Source organism: Narcine bancroftii, chromosome 14, assembly GCF_036971445.1.
Source record: "Narcine bancroftii isolate sNarBan1 chromosome 14, sNarBan1.hap1, whole genome shotgun sequence".
NCBI lineage: Eukaryota > Metazoa > Chordata > Chondrichthyes > Torpediniformes > Narcinidae > Narcine > Narcine bancroftii.
The window spans coordinates 35,681,873-35,704,980 of NC_091482.1; the positions used below are offsets into that span (position 1 = coordinate 35,681,873).

Here is a 23,108-nt window from a genome sequence, read left to right on the forward strand (position 1 = left end):
AAAGTCAAACCGTTTTGGTTAGAAATGGGGAAATTATTGGAATGAATAATGGGGATTAAATTCCCACAGGATCCTATCCTATTTTTATTGGGTGATTTTAAGAATATTTAGGAAGTCTGATATGGGTTGGGGTATAGAACGATGGCATGCTGAAGTCTGGAGTTGTGTACCACTTGAGAAAATTACTTCTAATTTATGAGACAAATATCTTAGAAGATATGGAGCCCTTATTTACAAAATATGGGTGTTAAGATTTAAATGAAGCTCTGACATTCCCTTCTCCTCAAGATCTCAGAGACTTCAAAACAGTGGGGTCCTGTGGCATGGGGATTTATCAGCTTTCTGTGCCATTAATATCCCCAGCAATACTTTTCCTCCCGATATTGACTTCTATTTCCCCATAAGACTTCTGGTTCCCTCCTTTTTCTGGGTAGTTATTTGTGTCTTCTTCTATGAAGACACAACAAATTAATTTATTGTCTTTAACACTGCTGGGTGACCTGTTAAGTTTCTCTAGCACTTTTGTGTTCTATTTAATTACTCCTACCACTTTTTTGGTCCCCAATGTAAAGCCTCCTATTCTGACAGCAAACATTTGTCTTCACTAATTGTTTTTCTTATTTTACAGACATGTAGAAGAATTGAAGTTCCTTGCAAACGTTTAATTTCTTTCTTCTACTGAAACACCTGCATCCTTCCTGTTGAATAGTGAAATGCTCTCAATCATCAGAATTACATCATTTTCGGTCAAATTCAAATGCCATCTCCTTCGATGTAATACTATTGTTAACTTGGGCAGGGTCGCTTTACTTTTTGTGGCAGTTTGCCCCAGAAACAAGCATTGCAGTTCCTTCAAAGTTAGCCATGGCCCATCCAGCATCATGCTTTTAAATAAAGTTGACCAATCTACCTCATCCAATTCTCTTCATCTACCTTTGTGGTTTCTTTTTTTATTTTTGATTGAACAACTTCAGAGTTGTTGAGATGTTGGCCCACTGGCGCAACTGGTTGGATTTCCACCAGCATCCTCCAATTCTCCTCCTCCCCTTTCCTTGTAAAACCCCAGTATAATCATCTGCAGAATTTGCCGATAGGAGCTCTTCTGCTGTTTCTTATTCTACCAGTCGCTAGGATTACCATGGGCACACATCATCCTTCAAGCTTTCATTGTTCTTCAGACCGACATTTTTCTTCTGTAAATCTGACAACAAACTCTTCATTCACTTAGGGTGACATTTCCTTAACTTATGTCTGCTGACACTGGATATGAATTTAATTACAATATACATATGCCAGAAATTCTTACTGGCTGCGGCAGAACAGGTACTGGTAAATTTTTTAAAATTAGGAGGTTGGAGACAAGCTCATGCAAACCAGGTATCGGAGTGGGTTTCGAGAGAGTGCTGAGGGCAAGAAGGGGCCTCAGGCGCTGAAGTCTTCCTGATTGTGTCAGAAATTTGGATCTGGAGCTCGGGTTGCCGATGAATTGAACTGGAGTCTGTGCGCCTGCTGGGACACTGAAGGGACTCTTTTTCTTTTCTTTTTCTCTTACTGTAAGAGGTGCTGGGCAACACCATTGGCAATTCATTGCCTTGCAGCAGGCAGAAGGCAATTTTGTGTAATATTACATGTTCAGTATCTATACATGACTGTTGTGAGTGAGGAAACAGGTTTGGTAGATCTCAAAGACAAGGACTCCGAACACAGTTTTGATGTAGGGAAGGATTTTATTTACAGAAGGCAACTGATGCAGAGCACACACACACACACACGCACACACGACACACAATGAACTGGTACATACAATGATCAGGGAAAAATCACTACGATGCCCCACCCCCCCTTGATTCAGGGCAGACATGGCTCCGTGCTACAAGGGACACTAATTAAACACTCCCAACCCTTTTAACAGTGCACATCTTATCAACAGTTTCTCTAGCACCCTTCCACATTTCTAGGCCTGGAGTGAAGTAGGGTGGTCCAAAGCTGGCAAAGAGAGAGAACAAAGAGCACATGGCACCTGGAGGGACAAGCCCACATCATTTACTGGGGGCCAATAGCTCAGGGGCAGGAGGGCTAATCTAATTACAACAGCCAATGGCCGAAGGCCAAGTACAGGCAGGCTGGAGAGTACAGGTGTGCACTAATGGGTGGGGTGGAACCAAACCTTGATTGGCAGCTGGTATGTCCTCTGACTAGGTAGGGGGCAGTGCTGTCACATGACAGCTGCAACCCTTCCCGATACAATTACAAAAGGGAAACTTGAAATCGACAGGGTGGCTGGGTCTTTAACTACTTCCACTGTTCCACCCATGTCTCCATAACCGGATGTCAGCTGGGTCTTTGTCTCTCTCCCTCGTGTTCCCTGCTCTCTTCTCAGCCACAGGGGAACAATTGACCAGCAAGTTCCTGTAATACATTGCTTTCGACCTGGCATTATTGGATCTGTGTATCATTGTGTGATAGATCGGGATGAGCAAAAATGATGGATGGATAAATGGGGAAGTGACCCAGTGAGTAATCAATGGGCTCTTGAAACAAGCAGCTTTAAGGAGTGATGTAATGGAGAAAGATGACATGAATGAGTGGAGGATTGTGCACCATAGACTGTGGGCAAATCTCTAACTCCATATATATCTTTCTTGATCTTGGGGCGGCACGGATGGTCTAGGGATGGCACGGTTAGCTTAGTGCAATGCCGTTACAGCACCAGCGATCAGGTCTTGGATTCGAATCCTGCGCTCTCTGTAAGGAGTTGATACGTTCTCCCCACGTCTGCCTGGGTTTTCTTTCTGGGCTCCGGTTTCCTCCACTGTAATTGGGTGGCGCAGGCTCATGGTTCAAAATGGCCTGTTTCCCTTCTGTATATCCAGATTTAAATTTTATCTAGACAGCCCACTCATATAAACCCTCTTCCACTAGTCTACTGCCTTCAACATAGGCCTGAGCGTAATATTAATAAAGCTGCAGATTTGCATCTGCAGCCAGAGAACACACAATTGGCTACAGTCAAAAGCTGTGGCTTATTTGCAGTGCAAGTCAGTGGCGATGAAGGTAAAACCAGTAGCTTCTTTTGTCATGATAATGAATATGCATGATATGGCTTTGGCTTGGCTTCGCGGACGAAGATTTATGGAGGGGGTAAAAAGTCCACGTCAGCTGCAGGCTCGTTTGTGGCTGACAAGTCCGATGCGGGACAGGCAGACACGATTGCAGCGGTTGCAAGGGAAAATTGGTTGGTTGGGGTTGGGTGTTGGGTTTTTCCTCCTTTGCCTTTTGTCAGTGAGGTGGGCTCTGCGGTCTTCTTCAAAGGAGGTTGCTGCCCGCCAAACTGTGAGGCGCCAAGATGCACGGTTTGAGGCGTTATCAGCCCACTGGCGGTGGTCAATGTGGCAGGCACCAAAAGATTTCTTTAGGCAGTCCTTGTACCTTTTCTTTGGTGCACCTCTGTCACGGTGGCCAGTGGAGAGCTCGCCATATAACACGATCTTGGAAAGGCGATGGTCCTCCATTCTGGAGACGTGACCCATCCAGCGCAGCTGGATCTTCAGCAGCGTGGACTCGATGCTGTCAACCTCTGCCATCTCGAGTACTTCGACGTTAGGGGTGTAAGCGCTCCAATGGATGTTGAGGATGGAGCGGAGACAACGCTGGTGGAAGCGTTCTAGGAGCCATAGGTGGTGCCGGTAGAGGACCCATGATTCGGAGCCGAACAGGAGTGTGGGTATGACAACGGGACCAGAAGTCAGATGGTATGCACTGGAGGTGAAAGGTGCAGGATGATGAAATAAGGGAAGCATGTGGTGATGGTGTTATTAATTTCACATTTCGGGCCACAAATGTGACATTGGCGACGAGGATAAACATTGTGGATTTTAAATGTGATAAACATTTTGGATTTTGAATTGGTGACTTTGAGCTGGAAGGTTTTTTTCATAGCAGTCACAGGAGCTGAATTTCTAACACTTCAAGGTGTTCCTCATTTTAACCCGACGGGTGATGCAAGCACTGTGAGTTTGAAGTGGAAGGCATGGCTGGAAGAATTTGAAGCCTATGCCGACAGTCGTGGCCTATTTCTCGATAGCAGTACGGCGGAACAGAAAGTGCAGCGGAGGGCGTTACTTCTCTTCACCGCAGGACCGGCAGTTCGGGAAACTTTTAAGACGCTTTGGAATACTGGAAGGAAGGAGGAATACCAGAAAGCCGTAGATGCATTGAATGCACACTATGTGGTGACACCGAATGCTACATTTCAACACCATTTGTTTCGCAAAACAAAACAAGAAGATGGAGAAACGGTTGCCCAGTACGTGACGAGATTGCGACAACTGGCTGTGGGATGCAATTACGTGGTAGCTGATTTGGACAACCAGTTATTGGATCAAGTTGTGCAGCATTGCAGATCAGAAGGTGACTGCTGGAAAAAGGGGGTGAGTTGAAACTTACCAATGCTTTAACAATGGGTAACATAACATAACATAACATAACAATTACAGCACGGAAACAGGCCATTAGGCCCTTCTAGTCCGCACCGAACCAAACACCCCTTTCTAGTCCCACCTCCCTGCACAATGCCCATAACCCTCCATCTTCTTCTCATCCATATACCTGTCCAACCTTTTCTTAAATAATACAATTGACTCCGCCGCCACTATTTCTCCCGGAAGATCATTCCACACGGCTACCACTCTCTGAGTAAAGAAGTTCCCCCTCATGTTACCTCTAAACCTCTGCCCCTTAATTCTTAACTCATGTCCTCTTGTTTTAATCTTTCCTCCTCTTAACGGAAATAGTCTATCCACATCCATTCTGTCTATCCCTTTCATAATCTTAAATACTTCTATCAAATCCCCTCTCAACCTTCTACGCTCCAAAGAATAAAGACCTAATCTGTCCAATCTCTCCATATACTCTCTCTGTCCATATACTCTAGATGCTTAAACCCAGGTAACATTCTGGTAAACCTTCTCTGCACTCTCTCCACTCTGTTTATATCCTTCCTATAATTAGGCGACCAGAACTGCACACAGAACTCCAAATTAGGCCGCACCAACGTCTTATACAATCTCAACATCACCTCCCAACTCCTATATTCCATGCAATGATTGATAAAGGCCAGCATACTAAAAGCCTTCTTCACCACCCTATTCACGTGAGTTTCTACCTTCAGGGAACGATGTACCGTTACTCCTAAATCTTTCTGCTCTTCTGTATTCCTCAATGCTCTCCCATTTACCACGTATGTCCTATTCTGATTCTTCTTACCAAAATGAAGCACCTCACACTTATCAGCATTAAATTCCATCTGCCATTTTTCAGCCCACTTTTCTATGCTGCTGCATTAGAGGCTGTTGAGGGGCAATTTCATACCATGAAACTGAAAGACAACTCAAGCCAACCCAATAAAGACAAAGTTGGTCAACAAGTAAATAGGCTCTCGCATAGCCATAGCCAGCCAAGAAATATGCCGACACATGACTTGGAGTATTACAGATATGGAAACAGAGGTCATTTTGGAAAAGACCCATGCTGCCCAGCAAAAGGCAAAGTTTGTAGAAAGTGTGGAGGTAAGGACCACTTTGCAAAGAAGTGCAAAAGCAAGTCAAATGCAAACCAGAATGGGAAGAGTACAGCTTCTAAGGGCAAAGCTTGGGGGAAAGGAAAGTATCCTGGAAAGAAAGGCACTATTCGCCATATAGAAGGTGACCCAGAAAGTGACGATGATGATGACAACCAGGATGGGCAGAAATACTTTCAGTTTATATTGAATGATGTACATCATGAGAAAGTCCCAGTGATAATTGGTGGTTCCGGTCATTGTAGACTCAGGCAGTGACAGTAATGTAATTGACCGACACTTGTGGAGAAATTGAAAAGAAAAAAAGATCATTTGTACATCAAAGATGTGTTCAAAGAAACCGTATCCATACACAGCAACCAAGCCATTGCAGACCATTGGATGTTTCACTGCGACTGTTCAAGCTGGTGACAAGTACACCGAAGCAGAGTTTGTTGTCATAGACGAGAGGGGAGAACCATTGCTGAGTAGACGCACGGCGCAAGACCTGGCAATAATTCATATTGGAGCTCGTATCAATTCAGTTCAGTCATACGAGGATATGAAGTAAGAATTCCCTGCAGTTTTCCAGGGAGTAGGAAAGCTGAATGGTCGACAACTAAAGCTAGCAGTGGACAAAACGGTCAAACCCAAGGCGCAACCAGTGCGCAGAACTCCATTTAGACTTCGTGGGAAAGTCGAGGCCAAAATCAAAGAGTTGATCGAGCAAGACATTATTGAACCTGTAGAACATTCAACACAATGGGTCAGCCCAGTAATGATCATACCCAAACCAAATGGTGACATAAGACTGTGTGTTGATATGAGGATGGCCAATGAAGCTATAATTCGAGAACGACACGCCATACCAACAGTGGAGGAAGTACTTCAGGAGTTAACTACCAGTCAGATGTTCTCAAAAATTGATTTAAAATGGGGCAATCATCAATAAGAGCTGGACCCAGAATCCAGGGTCGTGACAACATTTGTGACTCACTGTGGATTGTACCGGTACAAGAGACTATCGTTCAGCATCAGTGCAGCTCCTGAGATCTACCAGTACGAAATCCATCAAGTGATTCAAGGCATTCCTGGAGTTGCCAACATTTCTGATGACATCATAGTCCATGAGGCTACAAAGGAAGAGCATGACAGACGGTTGAAGCGTGTGCTATTCAGACTACAGGGGGCAGGCCTTACCGTGAATGGAGACAAGTGCCAGTTTGGTGTCTCAAAGATGGACTTCATGGGACACAGGCTTACACGGGAAGGACTGAACCCAGCTGATGCCAAGGTGAAAGCTGTTGCAGATGCACGTGAACCCCAGAATGCAACGGAGATGAGGAGCTTCTTGGGATTGGTTAATTATTGCGCAAAGTTCATCCCTAACTTTGCTACACTGGCAGAACCACTGAGGAAACTAACCAGGAAAGGTGTACCATTCCATTTTGGCTCTGAGCAGAAGGAAGCATTCACAGCTCTGAAACAAAGTCTGATGAATGCCGATACTCTTGGGTATTATGATCCGGCTGCACCAACCAAAGTCATAGCGGATGCTAGTCCTGTTGGTTTAGGAGCCGTGTTGGTCCAGATGCGTGATGTGGGACCAAGAATTATTGCCTATGCCAGCAAATCTTTGACAGATGTGGAAAGGAGATATTTTCAGACAGAGAAAGAAGCACTCGGACTTGTATGGGCCTGCGAGAGATTCCATGCATATTTGTATGGCATTGAATTTGAACTCATCACGGACCATAAACCATTGGAGGTGATCTATGCCGCCAGGTCCAAACCGTGTGCCAGGATAGAACGATGGGTGCTCAGACTCCAACCGTACAAGTACAGAGTAGTTCACATTGCCGGGAAAGCAAACATTGCTGATCCGCTGTCCAGATTGTTGAAAGATGGATGCCCACAATCCAAGTCAGAATTGGGGACAGAAGCAGAGAGCTTTGTATGCTTCGTAGCTATTCTGTCGACACCAGAAGCTGTGACAACGAGGGAAGTCGAGAGAGAGTCTGAACATGACCCAGAACTCATGGAAGTTAGTGAATGTATCCAAAGTGGACAATGGGACGTGCATTCACAAGGCATATATTCCCATTAGAGACGAACTTTGTTGCATCGGGCAGTGTGTATTGAGGGGGTGTAGATTGGTGATACCACAGAGGTTGAGACCGAAGATCGTATCATTAGCTCATGAAGGACACCTAGGTATTGTTGGTACCAAGCAAAACCTCAGGAGTAAAGTATGGTGGCCAGGTTGTGATAAAGACACAGAGAAATTCATCAAAACCTACTTGGGTGTCAACTCACAAGTAGGAGTAATCCTCCAGAGCCGATCCGGAGTACGCAACTCCCGACAGGACCGTGGATCGATGTAGCTGTTGATTTTCTTGGACCTTTACCAACTGGTGAGTCAATCATGGTAATGGTAGATTACTACAGCAGATACTATGAGTACTCTGTGATGAGGTCAACGACCACTGAAAAAACAATACAAGCACTGGCAGATATCTTTGCAAGATATGGATTGCCTGTTACGCTATACTCTGACAATGGTCCACAGTTCATTTCAGAGACATTTGCTGAATACATGAGGGTCACAGGTATCCACCATCATAAAGTAACTCCTAAATGGCCACAAGCCAATGGGGAAGTTGAGAGACAAAATCAGTCCATCGAAAAACGATTACGGATTGCTCATGCAGAAGGACAGAACTGGAGAGAAGCATTGCTATCCTATGTAGCTGTCTATCGGGAAACGCCTCATGCAACCACAGGAAAAAGTCCAGCAGAAGTACTTTTTGGGAGGAAAATCCACACAAAAATGCCCGAAATAAAGGAAATCAGGGATGACCAGGAGATGAGGGACCACGATGCTGAAAAGAAGGGAGCAGCAAAGCTGTATGCAGACTCGAGGCGTGGGGCCAGGTACTCAGACATCATGCCTGGAGATAATGTTCTGGTGAGGTAAGAGTGGTGGTAAGCTAGACACACCTTATTACCATCAACCCTACACTGTTGTATCCAGAAGCGGCAGTATGGTGACAGTCAAGTCTCCAGCTGGAGTCCTGTACAAAAGAAACGTGTCTGGTGTCAAAAAGTACCAATCCAGAGCGACACTGAGTGAAGAGGTTGGAAGTCCAATACGAGATGCTCAACCTGAGGGACCAGATGATGTTCCAGAGGTAGTTACCAGCATTCCCGATGAAGTGGCCAGAGTACCAGAAACACCAGAGGCCGCAGCGAGCAGTGTTTCCGGTGCTGAGGGTAAACAACCAAGTTGCGACAGTAGCATTGCAGGAAGGCCGAGACGGGACAGGAAACCACCTAAGCGATATGAAAATTTTGTGCCATATTTTTAATCGTGCCCGCATTATCACGAAAGTGAAAGTTTGTGATAGTTGGAATGAGTTTCAATGAAGCGCAGTAATGTTACTCACCAAGGAAGAGAAATGATAATGGGAACATTTGGACAGTGATTTGATCAATACATCATAAAGTACATGTATGAGTGCTGTATGAATTGCATTTTTGTTTAGTCGACTATTTTGTATTAAATGGAAAAAAAAAGTATTGGAATTTAAACATGTGAGGTGTATAAATTTAAATCTTTATATTTTGCATATGAGGTGAGCATTGTATTAGTATAATTACAGAAGAACAGTTGAGCTATTATATTACATTTGGTTATAACATGTTTATGTTACATTTTGTGAAGAGGGAATTTGAAGTTGTTTTTGTTTTGAATTTGAAGTTGTTTTGTTGGTTCAGAAGGCAGAAAAATGCTATTGATAGTGTTAAAGTGTTTACATTTAAACATAAAGATATAAAGTTTTATTTCTGGTGAAAGGAGGGATGTCATGATAATGAATATGCATGATATGTATTAACCTGACCGGAAGTCAGATGGTATGCACCGGAGGTGAAAGATACAGGATAATGAAATAAGGGAAGCAGGAAAATAAAGACACGGAGATGTTCAACTGGTAAAGCATGTGTGATGGTGTTATTAATTTCACATTTCGGGCCACAAATGTGACATCTTTCTCCCTTGAACTTTAATATTCCCCCTTTCAAGTATTAATCCTCTTCCTTTTTAAAGGTTTTCCTACAATCTGCTTCGACTACTTTCCATACAGTCAGTTTCATATCGTGACAACACTCTGCTCAGAAATATGGTCTCATCATCCTATCTGCTCTTTTACCAGTTGTGCTGAACCTGTAGCTACCTGCCGTGGAACAATTCTTTGGTATTTACACAATTGAAGCCACAAGTGATTTTGCATATTTCTATTGAAGATCCATTTAACCTTCTTCATTCAATACTGGCCTTTCTATTGTCTTATTACAACAATTTACACAACCTGTGCATTCAGGTCCAGGTACCTAAAGATGAGGACTCAGTGTCACAAGGACAGCTTGTTTCCCGCTGCCATCAGATTCCTTTGACTTTTCGTGCACTATTTTTATTTAGTTTTTGTGAGGTGGTTTATATGAACTGTGACCCTGCCGCAAAACAACAAATTTTGTGATTTGTTCACGACAATAAATTTTGATCTTGATTCTGAATCTGATAATTGTCAACATATTCAAGTCAAGTCACCTTTATTTATCGTTCATACCCTGCTCACACAGTAAAGACGAGATAGTGTTCCTCCAGGACCATGGAGCATATTTACGAACATATGTTAGAATAGAAGTTAAACACATTAAGATATTAAGACATATACAGTAAAAGTCCATGGTACACTATCCACATATGTTCTGGGAATTCAGGAGCCTGATGGCTTGAGGGAAAATCTGTTGCCCAATCTGGACGTAAGGGCCCGAGTGCTACGGTACCTCTTACCAGATGGCAGAAGGGCGAACAGTTAACGTTAGGGGATTGTGGAGTCCTTCACAATGTTTATTGCCTTTCATCTGCATCGAGTGTTGTAGATGTCCTTCATGGTAGGAAGAGAGCCCCGATGGACTTTTCCACTGACTTCACTATCCTCTGCAGGGCCTTACGGTCTGAGGTGGTACAGCTTCCAAACCAGGTGGTGATACAGTTGCACAGGATGCTCTCAGTATATCCTCTGTAGAATGTAGTGAGGATGGAGGGTGGGAGATGAACTTCGCAGGTAGAGACACTGCTGGACTTTCTTGTCTATGGAGCTGGTGTTAAGGGAACAGATGAGATTCTCAAAGGTCAAGCTGTCAATGGTCAGCAGAACATGGACCCCCTGGGCCTTCTTGAAGTCATCAACCATCTCTTTTGTTTTATTAAACCAGATCCAAGTTGTTGGCTCTGCACCAGTCCGTTAGCAACTGCACCTCATCTCTGTATGCCGACTCCTCATTCTCACTGATAAGACCCACCATGGTCGAGTCGCCAGCGAACTTGATGATCTGGTTCAACCTGTGTTTAGCTGCACAGTTGTGGGTCAGCAGAATGAACAGCAGTGGGACAGCACACAGCCCTGGGAGCTCATTGTAATGGTCTTGGAGGTGCTGCTACTGATCCGGATTCCCTGAAGTCTCCCCGACAGGATGTCAAGAATACAATTGCAGAGCTCAGGTACTAAAGTATGATCATGTTGAATACCAAACTGAAGTCAATAAATACGTATGTTCAAATGCTTTATTTTCTTTATTTTCCAGGTGGATGAGGGGTAGATGGATTCTATATATTTATTGAACCATAGAATGCTACATCACAGAAAACAGGCCATTCAGTCCATTAGGTCTGTGCTGACTACTATTTTTCTAATCCCACTGACCTGCTCCTGCACCTCCCATCCATGTATCTATCCAATCTATTCTTAAAACTCAAAATCAAGCCTGAAATCACCACATCAGATGGCAGCTCTCTGAGTGAGGAACTTTTCCATAATGTTCCCCTAAACCTTTCCCTCTTCAGCTTAAAACCATGACCTCTTGTATTTCTCTCCCCTAATCTAAGTGGAAAACAACTACTCGCGTCTACTCTGTCTATACCTCTCATAATCCTGTAAATCTCTATCAAATCTCCCCTCATTCTTCTTCGTTCCAAGGAATAAAGTCCTAATCTGTTTAACATTTCCCGTAACTCAACTCCTGAAGACATGGCAATATCCTATTAAATCTTCTCTGCACTCTTTCAATCTTATTGATATCCTTTCTGTAGTTAGGCAATCAGAACTGCACACAATATTCAAAATTTGACCTCACAAATGTCTTAAACAACTTCAACATAACATCCAAACTCCTATATTCATTACTTTGATTTATAAAGGATAAGATGCCAAAATCTTTCTTTACAACCCTGTCCACCTGTGACGCCACCTCCAGGGAACAATGTATCTGTATTCCCAGATCTTTGCTCCTCCACACTCCTCAGTGCCCTGTCATTTACTGTGTACGTCTACCCTGAATCACTCTTCCAAAGTGCATCTCCTCACACTTGTCTGCATTAAACTCCATCTGCCATTTACTGTCCCATTCTCCCGGATGGTCCAGAACTCTCTACAAGCTTTGAAAATCTTCCTCACGGTCCTTAGCACCTCCTATCTTTGTGTCATCAGCAAACTTGCTGATCCAATTTCCAACATTATCATCCTGATCACTGATATAGACAATAAACAACAATTGTCCCAACACAGATCCCTGAGGCACACCACTTGTCACAGGCCTCCAGTCTGAGAAGCAACCATTAACGAGGGAGGAGTCACGCGATGGAGTAGTGGCCGGACGGTGAACTCCAGCCCTCTCCAGAAAAGTCGGGAAAAACAAGAGAAAACACAAAGGCACAGAAATAAAAGTTACAGAAAAGTGAGTATAAAGGTGGAAAGAAGATGGCGACAAAAAAAGAAAAGTCGAAAGCAACGGTAAGAAGAGAGGAAGAAAAGACAAAGGAGGAAAAAGGTGAAGGCCTTACCTGTCCGAAGAGGCCCGCTGCGGAGAGAGAAACCCGCTCCCTCAGGTCGGTAAATAATGGACTACAAAAATGGCTCGCAGAGCCGAGCAAAAGTGCGCAACCGCGCATGCGCGAAGTTTCGCGCATGCGCGATGCGAATGAAAAAAAACACACCGACGGGAGGGGGGACCAGCTGGGGAGTCGATCTCCACAGCCGGCAACGACAGCTGCAGAACACCTGCAGCAAGAAGAGACCACAGAAGACAATAGAAACAAGATAGAAGAGGAGGAAAGGGCAACAAAGAAACAACAGATGGTCAACCCAGAGGAAGAAGAAGAGGAAGAGTATGGTGAAATAGAAGAAGAAAAGATAGGCAAGGTAAAGGATATACTTGCTCTTATTAAAGGATACATGGAGTCATTTAAAGAATGGCAAACACAGGAATTTAAGGATTTAAGAAAAAGAATAAACAACACAGAGGAGAAAATAATTAAAATGGAGATGACCTTAACAGAAATGGGAAAAAAAATGGACAAGATGGAAGAGCGGGCAGTAGCAGCAGAAATGGAGGTAGAAGACTTAAAAAAGAAATTGGAGAAATCTAATAAAAAAACTAAAGAGACACAAGAACTACTAGCTCAAAAAATAGATACAATGGAAAACCATAACAGAAGAAATAACATAAAGATAGTGGGCCTTAAGGAAGATGAAGAAGGCAAGAATATGAGGGAGTTTATAAAAGAGTGGATCCCTAAGACCCTAGGATGTCCAGAACTACAGCATGAAATGGAAATAGAAAGGGCACATAGAGTATTGGCCTCTAAACCACAACCACAACAAAAACCAAGATCTATTGTAGTAAAATTCCTAAGATATACTACAAGAGAAAAGGTACTAGAGAAGACAATGGAAAAAGTAAGAGAGGGCAACAAACCACTGGAGTATAAAGGGCAAAAAATCTTCATTTATCCAGATATAAGTTTTGAACTCCTAAAGAAGAGAAAAGAGTTCAATACAGCAAAGGCGATTTTATGGAAGAAAGGGTATAAATTTATACTAAAGCATCCAGCGGTATTGAAAATATTTATTCCAGGACAACAAAACAGACTATTCTCGGATCCAGAAGAAGCACGAAAATTTGCAGAACAATTACAAAAATAGACTGAGGGAGGAAGACGGGTAATGAGAGTTAAAATGATCACGACTGATATGTATGTGGGTAAAGACAAAAATAGACTGAGGGATGAAGACGGGTAATGAGAGTAAAAATGATCACGATTGATATGTATGCAGGTAAAGAGGTATAAGAGTGAATAGAGACAATGAGCATACATGAATGTATCTGTACTTAGAGGAAAATATAGATAGTATAGACAAGAATTAATAAGGGAAGGTAATGGAATAGAGAGAATAAGGAGGGAATTAAAAGAGGGACCTTTGTGACATATGAAAAGTGAAATCTTTACTGGGGGAGGCGGGGTGGGGGGAAATAGCGGTCACTGCAAAATCAGTTGACGCTTGCGAGTGGATTCGCAAATCCAAATGGAGAGGGGAGATGTGGTTGTCCGACAAGGGATAAAGGACAACTCAGGAGGTGAAGGGGAGATTGGGGATAAATAAGATAGAAATAGGAGAATAAGGAAAATGTTAGATGTTGTAGGAATGTTGTCTTATAAAGAGTTGAAAATAAGAAAACAGAAATGGAAAAGGAGGAAAGGTAATGATGGAAAAACGGAAAGAGAAGATAAACAAAATATAAAAGGGCTACGCTGAACTATATGTCTTTAAATATTAATGGAACACATAACCAAATTAAAAGGAAGAAACTACCAAATCTAAATGAATAAATGTATTCCATTAGAAAAAATAACATATTGGTTAAGAAATAATATTGAAATATTCGAACAAGTATAGGAGCCTTACATTAAATACAATAGCGAAAACCTACCGGGGACAAACATTACCTAAGTTGATGGAAGGAGAAGGAAAGAAAAGAATGGACTCAGTAGAATTTCTGGTGTAATTTTGTTGAATGACAACATTGTCTGACTGGCTTAATGCAACCTAGATTGTATACCTAAAATGGATGAGAGGGGGGGGGTGGGGGGATGGTTTGGGAGGAAAGGGGGGGGGGGAGAAAAAGTCACTGTATATGTGTGAAAAGAAATAGTGTATATCATGGCTAATGTGATTTATGGTGTGAAAAATAAAAAAATTTAAAAAAAAAAAAAAAGAAGCAACCATTAACTTCCACTCTCTGTTTTCTCCCTCAGAGACAATTTTGAATCCAGTTTACATCTCCGTCTTAGTGTCTTAACCTTTTGAACTAACCTTCCATGTGAGACTTTGTCAAAGGCTTTACTAAAGTCCATGTAGACAACATCCACAGCCTTTACTTCATCTATCTTCTTCGTAACCTCCTCTAAAAACTCTACAAGATTTGTTAAACACAATATCCATGCACAAAGCCTTGCTGACTGTCCTTAATCAGCTCATGGCTGTCCAAATACCAATATATCCTGTCTCTCAGAACTTCTTCCAATAATTTACCTAACACTGACATCAAGCTCACTGGCCTATAATTACCTGGCTTATTTTTGGAGCCTTTTTTAAACAACATGACATGAGGTATATTTGTTGAAGTGAGTGGCTAAAGATGAGGCAGTTCATTAGAGCAAAAATGTTATAGTTTTACAAAGAATACGATCCACTGGCACCAGCACAACAATCTGGTGTTCTATTTAGGACTGAGGAGCCGCTGCTCTGTCTGAGATGTGGTATGTTATACTAAGTGATAAACAAGGGCCACTGCTTCCCTGGAATCTTATGGAACAACCTGAAGAATGAAACTATGACATTGGTCAAAAGTGAACACCGATTAGCATCACTGAAGCAAGTTTCCATATTTCATTACCATAAGACATGGGAGTAGAAATAAGTTATTCAGCCCATTGAGTCTGCCCCACCATTTAATCATGAGCTGATCAATTTTCCCCACTCAGCTCCACCGCCCGGCCTTCTCCTCATAACCTTGATGCCCTGGCAAATCAGAATAAGAATCAGAACCAGAATCACTAGATTCTACAGGGGACACATTGAGAGCATCCAATGCAACTGCATCACCGCCTGGTTCGGGAACTGCACCATCCCAGAACACGTCCCTGCAGTGGGTAGTAAAGACTGCCAAGGGGATTATTGGGCTCTCTCTCTCTCCCTGCCAGAATGGACATTTATATTAGCCATTGTCTGTGGAAAGCCATAAACATTGTGAAGGACTCCACATCCCTCCCTCAATCTGTTCTCCCTCCTGCCATCCGGGAAGAAGTAACAAAGTGTTCGGGCCCTCACAACCAGATTGTGAACCAGTATTTTCCCCCAAGCCGTGAGGCCTCTGAACTCCAGGGGTACACAGGGATAGCATAGGTAACAGGATATTTAATGAGTGATATGTTATTTGTAATAATGTTTCTGATGTAATTTAGCCATGTAAATAACCAGCTCTAGAGTCGGAGAAACCCAATCTCATTTTCACTGAAAGGTTATGGTATGAACGACAAATAAAGGCGACTTGACTTGATGTCATGAAATTCTTGTTTTGCAGAAGCATCAAAGTGAAAATATTTGTAAAATAAAGTTAAAAGTCCTGCAATAAAAATACAAAGTAAGGCTATGGTTCATTGATCATTCAGATATCTGATGGGAGTGGGGAAGAAGTTGTCCTTGTGCCACTGAGTGCTCGTCTTTACATTCCTGTACCTTTTTCCCATGTGAAGGCCTGGGAGGTGGGGGATCCTTGAGGAAAGAGGCTGCTTTGTTACCATCTTGTAGATGCCCTTGATGGAGTGAAAACTGGTGCAATTATGTCACAGGCTGAGTTAACAACCTTGTGAAGTTTTTTCTTGACCTATCAATTTCTCCCTTAAATACATCCAATAACCTGGCCTCCACGATGGCCTGTGGCACAAGTTCCACAGATTTACTACCCTTTGGCTGAAGAAATTCCTCCGCATCTCTGTTCGAAGTAGGACACTCTTCAGTCCTGAAATTGCGCACCCATGTCTGAGACTCTCCCATCATGGGAAACAACCTTTCCACATCGATTCTGTCCACACCTTCCAATATTCAAAATGTTTCAATGAGATCCCCCCCTCATTCTCCTAAATTCAAATGAGTACAAAATAATAGCTGTCAAACATTCCTCAAATGATAAAGCTTTCATTCCTGGAATCGTATTGTGAACCTCCTCTGAAGCCTCTCCAATGTCAGCACATCCTTTCTTAAATGAGAAACCCAAAACTGCTCACAATGCTCCGTGCGAGGTCTCACCAGCACCTTATCAAGCCTCAACATCACATCCCTGCTCTTACATTCTCTTCCCCTTGAAATGAACGCCAGGATCGCATTTGCCGCCTTCACCACCGACTGAACTTGCAAGTTTCCCTTCAGGCTGACCTCCACAAGGACTCCCAGGTCCATTTGCACCTGGGTATTTTCAGTTGTCTCCCCATTTAAAAAATAGTCTGCCCATTTTATTTCCACCAAAATGCACTCTTGACATTGTATTTAATTTCCCACTTCTCTGTCCATTCTCCTAATCTGTCCAAGTCCTTCTGCAGCCTCCCTGTTTCTCATGACCTGCTCCTTCACCTACAAACTTGGCCACAAAACCATTCATTCCAGATTCCAAATCATTAATATACAACATAAAAAGAACCAGCCCCAACTGGCCCTGTGGAACCCCACTAGAAACTGGTGGCCAATCAGAATATGATCTCTGTGTTCCAACTCTCTGCTCCCTGTCAGTCAGCAATGGTCTACCCCTGCTAGTATGATTCCTGTAATACCATAGGCTCTTATCTTGTTAAAGGAGCCTTCTGGAAACCAAAAACACACCACTCCATCTCCCTTATCCAGCCTGCTTGTCATTTGTTCAAAAAAATTCCAATAGGTTTGCCGAGCAAGATTTTCCCTTCAGGAAATTATGCTGGCTTTGGCATGCACCTCAAAATACTCTGTAACCTCATCCTTGACAATCGACGCCAACAACTCCCCAATCATGGACGTCAGACTGACTGTCCAATCATTTCCTTTCAGCTGTCTCCCTTCCTTCTTGAATACAATTTTCCAGTCCTCTGGGACCATACCAGAATCTACTGATTTCTGAAAAATCTCTACCAAAGCTTTCACAATCTCAGAACCCGAGGGTGCATTTCATTTCCACCATTCAGCTTTCTGAGCACCTTCTCCCTTGAAATAGTAACTGCATTCACTTCCCTTTCCTGATACCCTTCTATATCTGGCACACTGCTAATGTCTTTCATAGCGAACTCAGATGGAAATGGAAAATACCATAGATTTCAGTGCGTAAGATGACCCTTGAAGCTCCCAAAAAAACATGGAAAAAACAGGGGTCGGATACAAAAACATGACCTTAAAATTCTACTCAAAATACCACTTGATAGGTTCCATAACCCATTGAGATTGAGACCCCACCCTACATCAAATTTTATATTAGAAAAAAATTTTTTATTGTTTAAAAAAAAACACATATAAAATCCTTCAAAATCATTATCTTTGTGTTCAGCTTGAAGTTGTCTATCATAATTCCCAAATTTTTTTCAGGAAGCAAACTTTTTGAAAAACTTACTATTGCTCATGGGATCTCAACTACAAATCAATGGCCACGTCCTGAGATTTGACTCTTATGCCAACCCTGCACAGAGGGCTCTCATCTCCACATGGTAAGAGTTTGGTGAGGCCCTCCATCAGTGAAACAGCGATTGATCAAATACCAGCCCCTCATGGAAGAAGGGATTGGTCGAATGCTTCCACAAGTGAAGCAGTGATTGATTGAAAGCTTCTACTAATTATGGATTCAATACTTCCAGTAATGATGCACTAATTGATTCTATTCCTCCAACAGTGATGTGCTGATTGGTCCAATTCTTCCACCAGTGATGTGTTGATTAGTTCCATTCTTCCACCAGTGATTGGTTCCATTTCTCCACCAGTGATGTGCTGATTGGTCCAAATCTTCCACCAGTGATGCATTGATTAGTTCCATTTTTCCACCAGTGATTGATTCCATTCCTCCACCAATTATGTACTGATTGGTCCAATTCTTCCACTAGTGATGTGCTGATTGGTTCCATTTTTCCACCAGTGATGTGCTGATTGGTTCCATTCTTCCACCAGTGATTGGTTGCATGCTTCTACGAGTGATGCAGTGATTGGTTGAGAGCTCCCCAACCGAAGCAGCGACTAGTAGCGCCCCCTGGTGAAGCATGGAGCGGCTGAGGAGCTCCCCCTGGTGGCACCAGCGTCACGTTGAGGCGCGTGGCCGCGAGCGGGGAGCGCGCAGACTTGGCGGCAGGGAGTGTGAGGTGAGCTTCCACCCGGCGTTGCTATGAGCTCCGAACGCTCGGTGCCGGCCGGTTCCCCCGCTCCTCCTTGCTCGGAGCCGGAAGGAGGAGCCGCCGACTATCGCGACTGGGTGCGGCGCAGTTACCTGGAGTTGGTGTCCTCCAACCATCACTCGGTGCAGGCGCTGTCTTGGAGGAAGCTCTACCTCAGCCGGGCCAAGCTGAAGGCTTCGAGCCGGACCTCGGCGCTGCTCTCCGGCTTCGCCATGGTGAGTGGCTCTGCGGGGTCTGGCCGCCCGCCCCCACATCCATCCATCCATTCCCCGCTCCCCCTGGACCGCGGTGCAGGCTCAGTCGGAGGCGAGGGAGGGCGCCGGGGGAGGGGGGGGGGGAGTGGGAGAGAGGATGGGGGGAGTGGATGGGGGAGAGAGAATGGGATGGGAGAAAGAGAGGGGGGGATGGGGATGGGGATGGGAGAGAGAGAAGGGGGGATGGGGATGGGAGAGAGAGAGGGGGGATGGGGATGGGAGAGAGAGAGGGGGGATGGGGATGGGAGAGAGAGAGGGGGGATGGGGATGGGAGAGAGAGAGAGGGGGGATGGGAGAGAGAGAGGGGGGATGGGAGAGAGAGGGGGGATGGGAGAGAGAGAGGATGGGAGAGAGAGGATGGGAGAGAGAGAGGGGGATGGGAGAGAGAGAGGGGGATGGGACAGAGAGAGGGGGATGGGACAGAGAAAGGGGGGGATGGGACAGAGAGAGGGGGATGGGACAGAGAGAGGGGGGATGGGACAGAGAGAGGGGGGATGGGCCAGAGAGAGGGGGATGGGCCAGAGAGAGGGGGGGATGGGAGAGAGAGAGAGGGGGAATGGGAGAGAGAGAGAGGGGAAATGGGAGAGAGAGAGATGGGGATGGGAGAGAGAGAGAGGGGGGATGGGAGAGAGAGAGAGGGGGGATGGGAGAGAGAGAGATGGGGATGGGGGAGAGAGAGAGATGGGGATGGGAGAGAGAGAGATGGGGATGGGAGAGAGAGAGAGATGGGGATGGGAGAGAGAGAGAGATGGGGATGGGAGAGAGAGAGGGATGGGAGAGAGAGAGAGATGGGGATGGGAGAGAGAGAGAGATGGGGATGGGAGAGAGAGAGAGATGGGGATGGGAGAGAGAGAGAGATGGGGATGGGAGAGAGAGAGATGGGGGATGGGAGAGAGAGAGAGATGGGGATGGGAGAGAGAGAGAGAGATGGGGATGGACAGAGAGAGATGGGGATGGGACAGAGAGAGGGGGGGATGGGACAGAGAGAGGGGGGGATGGGAGAGAGAGAGGGGGGGATGGGAGAGAGAGAGAGGGGGAATGGGAGAGAGAGAGAGGGGAAATGGGAGAGAGAGAGATGGGGATGGGAGAGAGAGAGAGATGGGGATGGGAGAGAGAGAGATGGGGATGGGAGAGAGAGAGATGGGGATGGGAGAGAGAGAGATGGGGATGGGAGAGAGAGAGATGGGGATGGAGAGAGAGAGATGGGGATGGGAGAGAGAGAGATGGGGATGGGAGAGAGAGAGATGGGGATGGGAAAGAGAGAGATGGGATGGGAGAGAGAGAGATGGGGATGGGAGAGAGAGAGATGGGGATGGGAGAGAGAGAGATGGGGATGGAGAGAGAGAGATGGGGATGGGAGAGAGAGAGATGGGGATGGGAGAGAGAGAGATGGGATGGGAGAGAGAGAGAGAGATGGGGATGGGAGAGAGAGAGAGAGATGGGGATGGGAGAGAGAGAGAGAGATGGGGATGGGAGAGAGAGAGAGAGATGGGGATGGGAGAGAGAGAGAGAGATGGGGATGGGAGAGAGAGAGAGATGGGGATGGGGAGAGAGAGAGATGGGGATGGGAGAGAGAGAGAGATGGGGATGGGAGAGAGAGAGAGAGATGGGGATGGGAGAGAGAGAGAGAGATGGGGATGGGAGAGAGAGAGAGATGGGGATGGGAGAGAGAGAGAGATGGGGATGGGAGAGAGAGAGAGATGGGGATGGGAGAGAGAGAGAGATGGGGATGGGAGAGAGAGAGATGGGATGGGAGAGAGAGAGATGGGGATGGGAGAGAGAGAGATGGGGATGGGAGAGAGAGAGATGGGGATGGGAGAGAGAGAGATGGGGATGGGAGAGAGAGAGATGGGATGGGATGGGAGAGAGAGATGGGGATGGGAGAGAGAGAGATGGGGATGGGAGAGAGAGAGATGGGGATGGGAGAGAGAGAGATGGGGATGGGAGAGAGAGAGATGGGGATGGGAGAGAGAGAGATGGGGATGGGAGAGAGAGAGATGGGGATGGGAGAGAGAGAGATGGGGATGGGAGAGAGAGAGATGGGGATGGGAGAGAGAGAGATGGGGATGGGAGAGAGAGAGATGGGGATGGGAGAGAGAGAGATGGGGATGGGAGAGAGAGAGATGGGGATGGGAGAGAGAGAGATGGGGATGGGAGAGAGAGAGAGATGGGGATGGAGAGAGAGAGAGATGGGGATGGGAGAGAGAGAGATGGGGATGGGAGAGAGAGAGATGGGGATGGGAGAGAGAGAGATGGGGATGGGACAGAGAGAGGGGGGGATGGGACAGAGAGAGGGGGGGATGGGACAGAGAGAGGGGGGGATGGGACAGAGAGAGGGGGGGATGGGAGAGAGAGAGAGAGAGATGGGGATGGGAGAGAGAGAGAGATGGGGATGGGAGAGAGAGAGAGAGAGATGGGGATGGGAGAGAGAGAGAGAGATGGGGATGGGAGAGAGAGAGAGATGGGATGGGAGAGAGAGAGAGATGGGGATGGGAGAGAGAGAGAGAGATGGGGATGGGAGAGAGAGAGAGAGATGGGGATGGGAGAGAGAGAGAGATGGGGATGGGAGAGAGAGAGAGAGATGGGGATGGGAGAGAGAGAGAGATGGGGATGGGAGAGAGAGAGAGAGATGGGATGGGAGAGAGAGAGAGAGATGGGATGGGAGAGAGAGAGAGAGATGGGGATGGGAGAGAGAGAGAGATGGGGATGGGACAGAGAGAGGGGGGGATGGGAGAGAGAGAGATGGGGATGGGAGAGAGAGAGATGGGGATGGGAGAGAGAGAGAGAGATGGGGATGGGAGAGAGAGAGAGAGATGGGGATGGGAGAGAGAGAGATGGGGATGGGAGAGAGAGAGAGATGGGGATGGGAGAGAGAGAGAGAGATGGGGATGGGAGAGAGAGAGAGAGATGGGGATGGGAGAGAGAGAGAGATGGGGATGGGAGAGAGAGAGAGATGGGGATGGGAGAGAGAGAGATGGGGATGGGAGGAGAGAGAGATGGGGATGGGAGAGAGAGAGAGAGATGGGGATGGGAGAGAGAGAGAGAGATGGGGATGGGAGAGAGAGAGAGAGATGGGGATGGGAGAGAGAGAGAGAGATGGGGATGGGAGAGAGAGAGAGATGGGGATGGGAGAGAGAGAGAGAGATGGGGATGGGAGAGAGAGAGAGATGGGGATGGGAGAGAGAGAGAGAGATGGGGATGAGAGTGAGAGAGAGAGATGGGGATGGGAGAGAGAGAGAGATGGGGATGGGAGAGAGAGAGAGAGATGGGGATGGGAGAGAGAGAGAGAGAGATGGGGATGGGAGAGAGAGAGAGAGATGGGGATGGGAGAGAGAGAGAGATGGGGATGGGAGAGAGATGAGAGAGAGATGGGGGGATGGGAGAGAGAGAGAGAGAGATGGGGATGGGAGAGAGGAGAGAGAGATGGGGATGGAGAGAGAGAGTGGGGATGGGAGAGAGAGAGATGGGGATGGGAGAGAGAGAGATGGGGATGGGAGAGAGAGAGATGGGGATGGGAGAGAGAGAGATGGGGATGGGAGAGAGAGAGATGGGGATGGGAGAGAGAGAGATGGGGATGGGAGAGAGAGAGATGGGGATGGTGAGAGAGAGAGATGGGGATGGGAGAGAGAGAGATGGGGATGGGAGAGAGAGAGATGGGGATGGGAGAGAGAGAGATGGGGATGGGTGAGAGAGAGATGGGGATGGGAGAGAGAGAGATGGGGATGGGAGAGAGAGAGTGGGGATGGGAGAGAGAGAGATGGGGATGGGTGAGAGAGAGATGGGGATGGGAGAGAGAGAGATGGGGATGGGTGAGAGAGAGATGGGGATGGGAGAGAGAGTGATGGGGATGGGAGAGAGAGAGATGGGGATGGGAGAGAGAGATGGGGATGGGAGAGTGAGAGTGGGGTGGGAGAGAGAGAGGTGGGGATGGGTGAGTGAGAGGTGGGGTTGGGAGAGAGAGAGGTGGGGATGGGAGTGAGAGAGGTGGGGATGGGAG

General features: G+C 46.0%; 1 protein-coding gene across 2 annotated transcripts in view; it reads left to right on the forward strand.

Moving 5' to 3' along the window:
- Nucleotides 1-18,751: 18,751 nt before the first annotated feature.
- The window catches only part of orai2 (ORAI calcium release-activated calcium modulator 2), a 51,101-nt gene continuing 46,744 nt past the window's right edge, over nt 18,752-23,108 (forward strand). For both annotated transcript variants that reach the window (XM_069912001.1, XM_069912000.1), the window contains exon 1: nt 18,752-19,072. In XM_069912001.1, the coding sequence (XP_069768102.1) occupies nt 18,848-19,072 (225 nt within the window). In that variant the 5' untranslated portion in view covers nt 18,752-18,847. The remainder of the gene's footprint in view (nt 19,073-23,108) is intronic.